Raw genomic sequence first — 13,046 nt, 5'->3', positions numbered from 1 at the left:
AGGCCTGCAGTCTTCCAATGAGATTCCATTATTATTATTTATTTAGATTTTGCTCACACCTTTTTCAGTAGTAGCTCAAGGTGAGTTACATTCAGGTACACTGGATATTTCTCTGTTCCAGGAGGGCTCACAATCTAAGTTTGTACCTGAGGCAATGGAGGGTTAAGTGACTTGCCCAAGATCACAAGGAGCAGCAGTGGGATTTGAACCGGCCACCTCTGGATTGCAAGACCGGTGCTCTAACCACTAGGCCACTCCTCCACTCTATTGCCCTCAGAAGTTATCCAAGGTCTCTTGATGCCTATGGTAAAGCTTTTAACATCTCTTACAAATATATGGCTGTCATGGAAGAGGAGATATTAGATTAAAAAAAAAAAAGGACCTAACATACATTAATATTTTAATTAAAAAGGGAGTACAATTCTATTTGTTTTTCTGTCTTCATTAATGAGAGTTCCTATTGTGTTTCTGTTCATATTACCAAAGCAATCTGGGTATAACAACCGTTCCTTAAACTTTACATAATTAAAAAAAATCCAATTCATGCAAATAACAGCAAGCTATATTAATTCTTTATTCCATATGAAAAAGTATAGAACCTGTATAAAACCAAATGTAGAACCAAGGAAAGATTCACAAAGTTCTGAACAGTAAATAAATAAGCCAGCAATTATAAGCAGATTCAGTAAAGAAGCTGTAGAACTGTATAAGGCTGTTCATATATTGTACATACTGTACATGAGAATAAAAAGGCCTTTAACCCCCAAACCACAACTGAATATTCCAACTTGTACAAAACAGACCATAATTACACATACGGGAACTTCTTTACAACTATTTGCTTTGACAACTCAATTCCTATTAAGAAAAAAATAAAAGCTCCTAAAAGTTTTGATTAAATCCTTATAACCTCACACAACGTATGAACACAGGTTTCCCCCTTTCAGTTTACTGCCTTCAAAAAATACATCTGATTACTTACAAAAACCCTTGTAATATTTCCTGTACCTCATTTCCTCCGTGAATGTATGATACACCATTCTATAGTAAAATAGCACCTCAACGGTGTTTTATATAAACTATATAAAGTGCAGGTTACTACAATAACTGTTTAGCATGCCATATTCATATATTACTCAGTGCAATAACCAAAATGGCTGAAGCTTTAATATGCATGCAACATTATGGCTGTATTTCAATAGGCATTAATTGTTTTTTAAGGCCACCTTCACAAAAACATTGTATTTACAGGTTTTAAAAAAATGGCTAATTCCTAGGTCACTATCAGGCTGGTAAAGTTGGAATTTGAAAAGTGCTATTTTAATCATGACTTATTTATACCTTACATGTATTTTAACCTTTGGTTGTCTTTGTAAATCTTAATGAAATTTAAACTTTTCACAACCATATGTGCCACATCACAATGGCTAAAATGTGATTACAACTTGCCTCTGCAGTGCAACAGGAATGGTCTCAGCACAAGCCTAGCTTGTTGCTTCAGTCTGCATTTGTTTTTTTTTTTACTGTTGTAACACAGCTGTAACCAAATCATTAAGTTTAAGATTTCCCTTTTTCCAAATCTAACAGTGCCCCTTTAATAATTAACTCTATACAAATGTCTTACGGGTTTCTGAATTTACATTACAAGAAGCGGACTCATTTATAAATGATTGCAGGTTTGCAATAAGCAAACTCATGTACAGCTCAATACTCCAACTCATTACACAATGGAATCGATGTATACTTTCACAATGTTCTGGATGAGATGGTTGCAAGCAATTCCCTTTAAGAGAGCTGTAACTACAAAGGGCAGAGTGTCGGAGAAGATAGCAATATGAGGGAGAAGAGGCGGAACCTCTAAAATTCCCATCCTCTTTAGATGGATGGACTTTAGTGCTGCAAATGCCATCTTTGTGTGACAATCTTTTCAAGGTAAGCTTGACAGTCTAGTTGACTTCACTGTTTTGTGATAAACAGGTTTCCCCATGTATTTTAACAATACTGGCCAGAGGACATCAATATACCACTAGGAATGATAGAAATAGAAAATAATGACAGCAAATTATAATGCCAAACACCTCTTATACATATCCCATTATGAAATGATCCCATAATAAGAGTAACTGACAGGAAACCGTAGACGGAGATGCATGTGTTTACAACAAACTACCATACAAATTAAACATTCACACATTAGACTCAATAAATGATCGTGCTGGCTTTGTAGAAGGAACATGAGACAAGTGACCCTCTTTATTTATGTGAGGTTGCTGTTTGGCTATCCCTTCTTGACTTGAATTCTTGGTGGTTCGAGCTTCTTTAAAATGGGAAAGCATTTGGTCCTTAATCTCATCAACTTCTTTCAAAGGTTTTCCATTTTGAATATTTCCAGCAGGAGCAGAAGACAAAGAATTTGTTGGACTGTTGCATCCAGCTACCGGGCGGGCAGAAAACTGTTCCGTCTTTATGGATTGAACACCTGTGTTCAGTAGTTTACCTTCTGCTGCCTGGCTCTGCCAGCTGCGGTTTGCTTGCAAGCTCTGCAGTGACCTTGCAGTTTTGTCTGTGATGCCCATGAATGGAGTATTGCGGCCTCTAGGCTCTGCTGCATTGCTTTGAGCCTGAGTGACCTTTTTCTCTTTGATTCGAACATCTGGACTTTTGTCACCATCTGAAAAGCTGCTGCTTGAAATTAAACTGTGGGTCGAGCTGGACTGCTTCATGCTGCTGGTTGGGGAATTAGAAGAGGTTGCACTTATTAAGTTTGTTTGCTTTTTTATTTCATTACAATTTCTTTTTCCTCCTTGAGCTGTAGCTGCTAGATCTACAGACATGGAATGGACATTTAACCTCTCAACCGTGGTTGGTGTATTTGATAAAGAATGGGAATTACAAGGTGTTAAGTTCTCATGATGCTGCAAATACTTATTCTGGCCTGAGGCTAACCTTTCACCATACAGTCCAGGGTGAATTCCTGTTGCATTGCTCCCAGAGGCGAATCCATTTGTCCCATCTGAATGTGGACTCCTATGTCTGCTTGGCAAAGGATTTGTAGAGGTATGCTGTGAAGGCAGCTGGGTTTTCACACTGTACTGACCATTTCCAGTTTTTGAGAAAGACTGAAGGGCACTCATGTGCTGGTTAGTTTTTACTATCTGTGCCTGCTTTGTAGATTGCATAATCAAACCCTGCTGAGCTACTGTCTCTTTTAAATATTTGTTCTCTGCTCTGTTCTGAGGTGAAACAGGTCTAGATTTCGGTGGAAGGCCATCCTGAAGTGTCCTGCTGTGAGGGGATGGAGTCTGTGAATGTTGTGGCCTCACTGAAAACAGTGATGTTTCATCTTGCTGTGGAAATTCTTCTTCTATTTCCTCTAAAGCTAGATGAGCATTTTGCCTTTGGCCAAGAACGTCCTCCTCGTGATCAGAATCGTTATTTGGCAAGGTTGGCAGATATTGCTGCTTTTGCTGCTGTGTTCTATGTACTTGTCTACATTCATCTTCTACTCGACTCAGAAGTCTCTTTATTTCCTGGTTACTTGGACACAACTTCATGGCCTCACGTAGATCAGCAAGAGCCGCAACAAACTGTCTGTAAAAAGAAAAATAACAATCACTGTTATGCATGAGAAAAAAATATATTCTATTCAATAGTGAGGAATTTAATCTTAAAAAGTCCCATAGGCATGAGCTCACCTCTTTACTAGATCTTCTAACATGTAAAATGTACTAAGCCACTTAAAAAAACAATAAATAACATCAGCAAAGTGTAATACCAGTAAACTATTATTAAAACAAAAGATTTGATTAATTTATGTGTGACACTAACAGTCTACCAGTAGTCGGATAAGATTATTATAGACATGGAAGTTAGCACAGTAGAAAGATCCAAAACATCTGTAAGCCAGGGCTGGTTCAACCTATAGACCAAGTGAAACACTGGCTCAGAGCGCTGTTGGTTAAAAGGTGCCAAAATCCCGGTCTGACATCTTTCCCTCTCTTCCATCCTCCTTCCATGCAAGGTAGGGGGAGAGAGGAGATGCTAGACCAGAGATTCAGGATTTTGGCACCCTTTATCACCTGCAAGGGAGGAGGGGGGCTTGAGTGGATGGAAGAGATACCGGATCACAGGTGGGGGAGGCACCAATGTCAAAGTTGGCTCAGGTTGCCACAGTCCCTTGAGCCAGCCCTGCTGTGAGCAATCACATCAACACCTTTACTGTAGAATCATGAGCACAGGTCAGCACCCCAGCACAGGGGTGCGACTCTGGAATCTATCAGAGATTGAGAAGCCTGTAATTTATTAAAGAACATGAGCCTGTGTAAACTCAGGAATTTAGGATCTATTATGATACCCTTACAGGCAAGCTAGCTGGCATGGGAAAGGTGCAATTATGGATGGACAGAAGAATGTGATTTAGCAACTTAAGGGAAAAATATATGGTGAGAACAGAGAACAGAATGATCTCTCAGGAAGATAAGTGCTGAAGTAATGTGAAGCCTTACTTAACACAAAAGGTATATAAACAACTGAACCAGAGCATCATGTTGGAGAGGCAGTGGTAGACCACATGTTTGTGTCCCCTGCTCTCCACATGAGAAACTAGCATTTGTAATTGTAACTTTCTCTTGGTAAGAAATTAAAGAATTGCTTTTCTCATAAAATGTGGCCTTCCTAGTCTTTTAGCTCTCTAAATTGCGGGTGGTTGGTGAGTACTAATTTGGGGAGGTGATAAAGACTAGTTATTTAATAACATTACATACTTAATAAATGCACCAGTGCTTACTTTTGTTTTCCCAAATATCTACAATCAGATGCTGCTTTTAACTCCTAACCTCACTCACTTGTTCAGTACCCATGTTTTATCATTTCCACCATAGGCGGTCGGTGGCCCAACTGTTTGGGGAGGCTAAAGGGGGCGGGATTAGGGGGTGGGGCCAGGGGTGGAGCTTAAATCCATAATTGTCTGATAACACATAGAAAAAATAAAAGTCACAATTAATATCTTTTATTAAATTTAGATATTAGCTATGTATCATATGTCAAAGAATAAAGTGGTTGCTCAAAGCATATACTAACCACAATCGCTCAAATGCAAAACACTATGCACAACTTTGTGCAAAAACACACTTACTGCAGTGGCGTAGCAAGGGCGGGGCGGTGGGGGCGGTCCGCCCCGGGTGTCATCGGGTGGGGGGGTGCTCTGCTCCCGCTACTCTGCTTAAAAAAATTTTTTCGAAGCGCCGGAGAGTGGCAGGCAGCGCGCCTCTCATCTGCCCTGCTAGTAAAGAAGATCTCGCTGACGTCGTCGCCCTTCCCACATTGAGTTCCGCCCCCCTCTGAGGCAACTTCCTATTACCGCGAGGGTGGGCAGGACTCAGTGTGGGAAGGACGACGACGTTGACGAGATCTTCTTTACTAGCAGGGCAGACGCGAGGCGCGCTGCCTGCCACTCTCCGGCGCTTCGAAAAATTTTTTTTTTAAAGACAGGACAGGGTAGGAGCAGCAGGAGAACAGGGAAGGGCTGTCGGGTCGGGGGGGGGGAGCTCAGATGGTTGCTTAAAGGGGATTAGGGAGGGTGGGGATCTCAGAGAGGGGAGAAGGGGATTGGGGAAGGGTGGGGGAGCTCAGAGGGGTGCTTAAAGGGGATTAGGGAGGGTGGGGAGCTCAGAGAGGGGAGAAGAGGATTGGGGAAGGGTGGGGAAGCTCAGAGGGGTGCTTAAAGGGGATTAGGGAGGGTGGGGGAGCTCAGAGAGGGGAGAAGGGGATTGGGGAAGGGTGGGGGAGCTCAGAGGGGTGCTTGAAGGGGATTAGGGAGGGTGGGGAGCTCAGAGAGGGGAGAAGGGGATTGGGGAGGGGTGGGGGAGCTCAGAGGGGTGCTTAAAGGGGATTAGGGAGGGTGGGAGAGCATCAAGGAGGGGAGAAGGGGATTGGGGAGGGGTAGGGGAGCTCAGAGGGGTGCTCAGAGAGGGGAGGGGAGTGCTCAGATGGGAGAAGGGGTCTGAAGCTGGAACTGGTGTCTGACAGGGGGGCAGGAGGGAAAATGGGTCCATGCCTGGGGCAGGTGGGAGAATGGGTCTGGGGCTGAAAAGGGGGGGATGCAAGGCATGTGGTGGATGAAGGGGGCTGAAACTGTGGGGACTAGGGGCTTTAAAGGGGACAGGGAGAACTGGCTGGGGCTGAAGCTCGGGACTGGTGAGATAAAAGGGCTGGGGTTGAAACTAGGGGCTGAAAAAAGGACAGGGAGAAGTGGCTGGGGGCTGAAGCTCAGGACTGATGGGAGAAAAGGGCTGGGGACTGGTGGGATAGTGGGGCTGAAAAGGGGGGCAGGTGGGAGATGTGGGCTGGGGCTGGAACTAGGGGCAGGTGGAATAAGGGGGCTGGAACTGGGGGCTGAAAAGAGGGGGCAGAGAGGGGATAGAAGGGGGGAGCGTGAGGGAGGGCAGACCCTGGATGGATGGTAGAGGGAGGGCAGACGGATTGAAGGGGCAGAGAGAAAGGGCAGATGGTGGGTGGAAGGGGAGAGAGAAAGAGGGCAGACTGGGGCAAATGGTGGATGGAAGGGGCAGAGATAGAGGGCAGATGTTGATGGAAGGGGGAGAGAGAGATGGCAGACTGGGGCAGATGGTGCATGGAAGGGGCAGAAGTGGATGGAAGGGAGAGAGGGCAGACACTGGATGGCAGAGAGAGAGTGAAGACAGATGCTGGATAGAAGGAAGACAGTGAAAAGATGAGGAAAGCAGAAACCAGAGACAACGAACTGTAAATATATATTTTTATTTTTTTGCTTTAGGATAAAGTAGTATTGTAGCTGTGTTAATAAATGTTTATAATAGAACATGTAAATAAGGTAATCTTTTTATTGGACTAATTTTAATACATTTTACTTTCGGAGAACAAAACCCCCTTCCTCAGGTCAGGATAGGACACTGTAACAGTACTATACTGAATTGACCTGAGGAAGGAGGTTTTGGCCTCTGAAAGCTAAATGTATTAGTCCAATAAATGATATTATTTGTTTTATTTCTATTTGTTAATTTGTAAAGTGGTGATTGGTATTTGTTAGTTTTTTCAAATTTACATCTGCTGTCTTTATATTTTGCACAGTACTAGAGGACATTTTCTGTTTCTGTGGTGTTGCATTGTATGCAGAGTCTGGCATCGGGGGTTCAGTTTAATTTTTGTCTAAATAGAAAGTTTATGATTACTTATTCTATAGTGGATTAGGGTGTATCTGTATTTGTGAAAAAGACATGGCTTTCGGTTGGCATTGACTGTGCAGGATCGACGATCTGTACTAATCTATCTGTTTTCGTTTTACAATAGGTGAATTGATGTTCTAGTGCTCACTGTAGTGTTTAAGATGCTTTCCTTTTCCTTGTGTGACTCGTACAAATTACTGCTTATGGTATGGTAGAATTGCTCTATAGGTCCTGAGTGTTTTGCATTCTCGGTATGCCTAATACTGGATTTCGGGGGGGGGGGGGGGGGGGGGAGGGTGTTAAAAAATGACTGGCCCCGGGTGTCAACTACCCTAGCTACGCCACTGCCTTACTGTACCATAAATATTACACTGGGCAGAACCTTATACACCAATATACCACCCATACGGAAAATGCAGACTGTCAACAATATGAAACAAGGGATCATAATATCACAATTCTCATGTAGAGCCACAAAACATCCTAATTCATGTTTAATGTGGGATAAAATGCCATACATAGGTAAATAAATATAAACTTTTAATGTTGAGCATCTGATTCTCAAAGTGGACATATTCCAAACACTATAATGAAAATAAAATAATTTTTTTCTACCTTTGTTGTCTGGTGACTTTGTTTTTCTGATCATGCTGGCCCAGTATCCGATTCTGCTACTATCTGTCCTCTTAACTCCGTTTCCAGGGCTTCCTTTCCATTTATTTCTTTTACTTTCCGCCTTTCTTCTACATTTCTGGTCCTCAGCTTCTGCCTATTTTCTTCATCCATGTGCAGTTTTTCTTCTCTCTTCCTTTTCCCTCATCTCATCTCCTTCCTCGCTTTTCCCTCCCCTCCATCCATGTCCAGTATTTCTTCTCTCTCCCCTCCTATCCCCTGTCCTCCATCCACCCATGTCCAGCGACCCTTCTCTCCCCTGCCCTCCATCCACCCATGTCCAGCAGTGACCCTCCCCTGCCCTGCATGAATTATTCTCCTCCCTCCCTCCGGATCCTGACTCTTCAAATTCTTCGGGGCAGGCGCCGGGCGGGCAGGCAGTTTTGCCTGCCCGCTGCGAGCGCTGACTCTCCCCCACTGGCACTGCTGGCGTTCACGCTTCAAAATGGCCACCGAGACTTACAGAAGTCTTGCGAGGCCGCTGGAAGTCTTGGCGGCCATTTTTAAAGCGCGAACGCCGACAGCTAAACGCCAGCGGAGGAATCAGCGCTGGCAGCGGGGCGGGTGGGCAGGCAGGCAAGACTGCCCCGAAGAATTAGTACACCACCGTCGCTGCGGCTGGGGAGGCTTAGCCTATGATTTCCACCTTAGTAATTCCCTTATCCCTTATTTGTCCTGTTTGTCTGTCCTAATTAGATTGTAAGCTCTGTCGAGCAGGGACTGTCTCTTCATGTTCAAGTGTACAGTGCTGCATACATCTAGTAGCACTACAGAAATGATAAATAGTACTAGAAGTTGGGAACTAAGATTTAATACCAAAAAATGCAGGGTCATGCGCTTGTGCTGCAAAACTCCAAAGAAATGGTATAGTATAGGGGGTGAAATACTTCTGTATACAAAAGAACAGCGGGACTTGGAGGTGATCATATCCAATGATCTTAAGGTGGACAAACAGGTAGAAGAGGTGACTATTACAGAGTTTGGTATCAACTGCAAAGAGACAAACTTTACCAGACAGTCCATCACCAATATCAATCACAAAGTTGTTAAAAAGAGCCAGCCCAAGGACAGATCCCTGTGGCACACCACTGATAGCATCCTTTTTCTCAGAGCAAACTCCATTTACCACTACCCTCTGTCTCCTTCCACTTAACCAGTCAATCACTTTAGGCCCTATACGGTTTATTTATCAGTCGCCTATGTGAAACAGTGTCAAAGGCTTTGCTAAATTCAAAGTACATCACATCTAGAACCCCTCCCTTATCCAACTGCTTGGTCACTCAGTCTAAGAAAATCGATCAGATTTGTCTGACAAGACCTGCCTCTAGTAAAACCATGCTGCTTCAGATCCTGCAGTCCATTTGATTCTAGAAACTTCATAATCCTCTACTTTAGAAGTGCTTCCATTAGTTTACTCACAACTGAGGTCAAACTAACAGGTCTGTAATTCCCAACCTCCTCCTTTCTTTTGTGCAAAGGGACCACATCTGCCCTTCTACAGTCCTCCAGGACCACTCCAGACTCTAAAGAAGCATTTAAAAGGTCAGATAACTGAGCCACCAGATCTTCTCCAAGTTCCTTGAGTACCTTCGGATATATTCCATCAGGCCCCATCACTTTGTCTAATTTTAATTTAGCTAGCTCCTCACGAACACAGTCTTCTGAGACTTGGTCCTGGTCCACGACACATCAATTCCTATTAGCATTTGTTGTAATAGAATCAATCTTTTTATGTATTTTATTGGTTTTAGAAAATTTTGCCATCACTGATTTTTTTTTGTCTACAATTTTATGCATGTTAACCAGGGGCGTAGCCAGACAACAGATTTTGGGTGGTCCTAGGTAAGAAGTGGGTGGGCACCAAGTGTTCTTCTCTTCTCCACCACCAAAAAAATATCTCAACACGCTTCTTTCCACCATGGCAGTTTGCAGCAGGCATGCGCTGAAAACTGAGAATGTGCAGGTGCCAGTATCATGGAGAGTAGTGTTTTCGTTACCATCAGGGGGAAGTGTTCAGCTGGTGGACCTTGGAATCTCCACTAGCTACCACTAAACATGTGCTACTGTTGGGTGGGCCTGAGCCCTAAGTGGGTGGGCCGTGGCCCACCCAGGCCCACTTGTGGCTACGCCACTCATGTTAACTCACCGCTGCAGTGGGTTGAATTTAAGTGGTCCCCCCTTACTCCTGTTCTGAAGTTTCAGTCAACCACACCTTCTTATAAGATGGGAGGTTGGTCAAAAGAACAGAGCAAGCTCTGGGACATATTGCTGAAATAAAGTTTGGATGCAGGCCAGTACTTCACTATGAATAGTCTAGGACAAGACTGTAAACCCGATATACCAACCAACTGGAAGACAATATAATTCTTTGGATAAGGGGTGTCATGTTCATTTTTCCAGGTGCAAAGATGATGAAGAATCAGCACCTAGACATTCACAGCACCATGTGCACTGAGGATATTTGTTCAAAAGAAAGACTTTTAAGTAGTAGGAGCGATGCCCTGTGACAACAGTAGGAAGTGGAAAAAAAAAAAGCAAAGGATCTCTCCCTTATCCCATGAAGGCCCCAATTTTCCTTTCAAACATAAGGCAAAGGGTGCCCTAAGGAGCATCTGTCAGCTTTTAAGTTTAAAAAGGTAATTTTAGAGTTTCTTAGATTTTATATACAGTATAGCCCTGGAGCTTGGATATGAAGAATGGAGGCAGCTCCAAAAGTATACACTGTTTGTGTATACTGTCTGAAACAGTCACTGCACTCAGAAAGTGCAATGCATTTATCATTGGACACTGTAACAAGAGTTCGCTCTGCTGACATGAGCTTATCTGCCTTTTCCATTGCTGGGGTATGTTTGTGGAACACCCTTTCCTGGGCAGCTTCATTTATGCACCAATGTGGTACAGTTCAAAAAATTACTAGAAACTCAGCTGTTTGTAGGAGTGATCAGTGCTTAATTTTAATATTGAAGAACAGGCTGTGTAATTTGTAGTTAGTTTGCAATGGGGCTCATTTTCAAAGCACTTAATACAAAGTACTATAGTAACCTATGGTACTTTGTGCGTTTACGTGCTTTGAAATTGAGACCCAGCGTGTTTTTATGTTCGTCTTTGTTTTTCAGCTTTATTTTATTATGAATGTTTGATTTGTAAATCGCCTAGGTAATAGGCGATGTATACATTTTAAAAATAAATAAGAGATTCATCACTGGACTCCGCTCTGTGAATGCTAAACATAAAGATTTGTGGCTTTCAACTTGGCTGAAAAAAAGCCTAGGACCCACTTACCTCGATCGTAAAGAAAAAAAGAAGAGGAATTCCAAAGGAAGGTGCCAGATTGGAAACAGGTCCCATGCAGACATGTCAGGTTAAGGGTCAAGTATTAGCACTTCACCATAATACATGAAAGTACCAGTTTAAAAAGGAAGATAAAATGTTACCTGCTGTTTCTTTTGGCTCTTGCTCTGGCATAGTAAGCTTCATAGGATTTACCATTCAGTTCTAGTGCCTTGGAAGCAAATTCCTCTGCCATGCCAAAGTCCTAAGACATTAAAAAGTACGATTACAATGTTAAAGTACTTTTAATACACTTTTCTGAAAGAGACAGAGAAGGCTACAGGAAAAGCTATCTTTGCTCCTCTGTGCACATCCCTGCTACAAGATCACCATATCTCAATGGCCATCGACCCTTTCTTATACCAGAGAAGGCAAATAACAGAAGTGGTGAAAGCATGTGGAGCATGGTTCATGAAATTCTTTCCAACCCTTATATATGTATATGTGTGTGTTTGTGAGGGAAGATAAGTCAGGGAGACTGGAGCAGTTTGCAAGGTAGGGATAGTTGCTGGAGGATATGGTAGGAGGTAGGGTCAGTGGAGGCAGATTAGGGGTGGTGGGGGCACAGCTAGGGGGGGTAGGATAGTTTTTTCTGGGGGAAGGGCCTTTTTGGGGGTAGGGTGTTGCTGCAAGGAGGCTAATTTTCAAGGATGAAGAGTAGTTCCCCCAACTGCTGTGTTTTCACCAGATGCAAGTTCATTATGGGGCCTCATAGGAGGGGCCCACAAAAATGGTGAACTCCTCTTTTTCTAATGAAACTGACAGAGGCCGGTGGCACTTTATAGACGTAAACCAATTTATTAAGGCATAAGCTTTCAAGGACCAGAGTCCATTTCGTCAGATGTATGAAGTGAAGTTTCAGGACACGTGATTATGCACATATAAGGAAGATGCATGGGAAGGGAGAGGGATACAAAGATAAAGTATTGTAAAATGCAAGGTAGGGTGTGGAAAGGGAGAGATAATGGCTGCATAGTTAAACTGACAGCTGTAGTGGGTGACAGAGAACGAAGACAGGGTAATCTTAGAATAGTGAAGCCCATTCACACCTGTAGAGTGCTATGATCTGTGGCCTCTATTTAGGCCTAGGGTGATGGTGTTAAGCTTATTGATGAGTTCCAATTCAACAGCTTCACGCTGGAGTATCCCTTAGAAGGTGCTTTGTAAGAATATGGCAAATTTAAGGTCAGTAAGAGAGCGTCCTTGAAGGTTAAAATGTTCCCCTACAGGTTTTTTAATGTTGCCATTTCTAATATCAGATTTTTGACTATTTATTCTTTCTCTGAATGACTAACTAGTTTGTCCTACATGGAAAGCAGGGGACATGGCTGATAGAATAGGTGAATCTCTTCATAAAGGCAGTTAGTAAATCCTGATAAGTAAATAAATAATTAAAAATTACTTTGGAAGAAGAGCAGGTAAATGAGCCCCAGATGCTGTAGCTGATGTTACTGGATCCTACAAACAGGGCTGTGGAGTCAGTACACCAAACCTTTAACTCTGACTCCAACTCCTACTGATATTAGGCTTTACATTTTTTGTTCTGGATCTAGTACTTTAGATCCAGTATATGTACATATTTATTTATTTATTTTTTTACATTTGTACCCCGCACTTTCCCACACATGGCAGGCTCAATGCAGCTTACATGGAGCAATGGAGGGTTAAGTGACTTGCCCAGAGTCACAAGGAGCTGCCTGTGCCGGGAATTGAACTCACTTCCTGAGTTCCCCAGGACCAAAGTCCACCACCCTAACCACTAGGCCACTCCTCCACGATTATATGTAAAGAATGATAAATTTACCATATAATATAATTTTTTTTAAATTTTGAAGCTGGAGT

General features: G+C 43.0%; 1 protein-coding gene across 1 annotated transcript in view; it reads right to left on the bottom strand.

Moving 5' to 3' along the window:
- Nucleotides 1-550: 550 nt before the first annotated feature.
- LOC115458972 (protein TANC1-like) overlaps nucleotides 551-13,046 on the bottom strand; it is a gene marked incomplete at its 5' end in the record, with an annotated part of 54,720 nt that continues 42,224 nt past the window's right edge. The window contains 2 exons of the mRNA XM_030188834.1: nucleotides 551-3,591; nucleotides 11,309-11,409. Coding sequence (XP_030044694.1) covers nucleotides 2,187-3,591; nucleotides 11,309-11,409 — 1,506 coding nt within the window. The remainder of the gene's footprint in view (nucleotides 3,592-11,308; nucleotides 11,410-13,046) is intronic.

The sequence above is a fragment of the Microcaecilia unicolor genome, unplaced genomic scaffold (assembly GCF_901765095.1).
Source record: "Microcaecilia unicolor unplaced genomic scaffold, aMicUni1.1, whole genome shotgun sequence".
NCBI lineage: Eukaryota > Metazoa > Chordata > Amphibia > Gymnophiona > Siphonopidae > Microcaecilia > Microcaecilia unicolor.
This window is presented reverse-complemented; position numbering and strand designations above follow the sequence as displayed.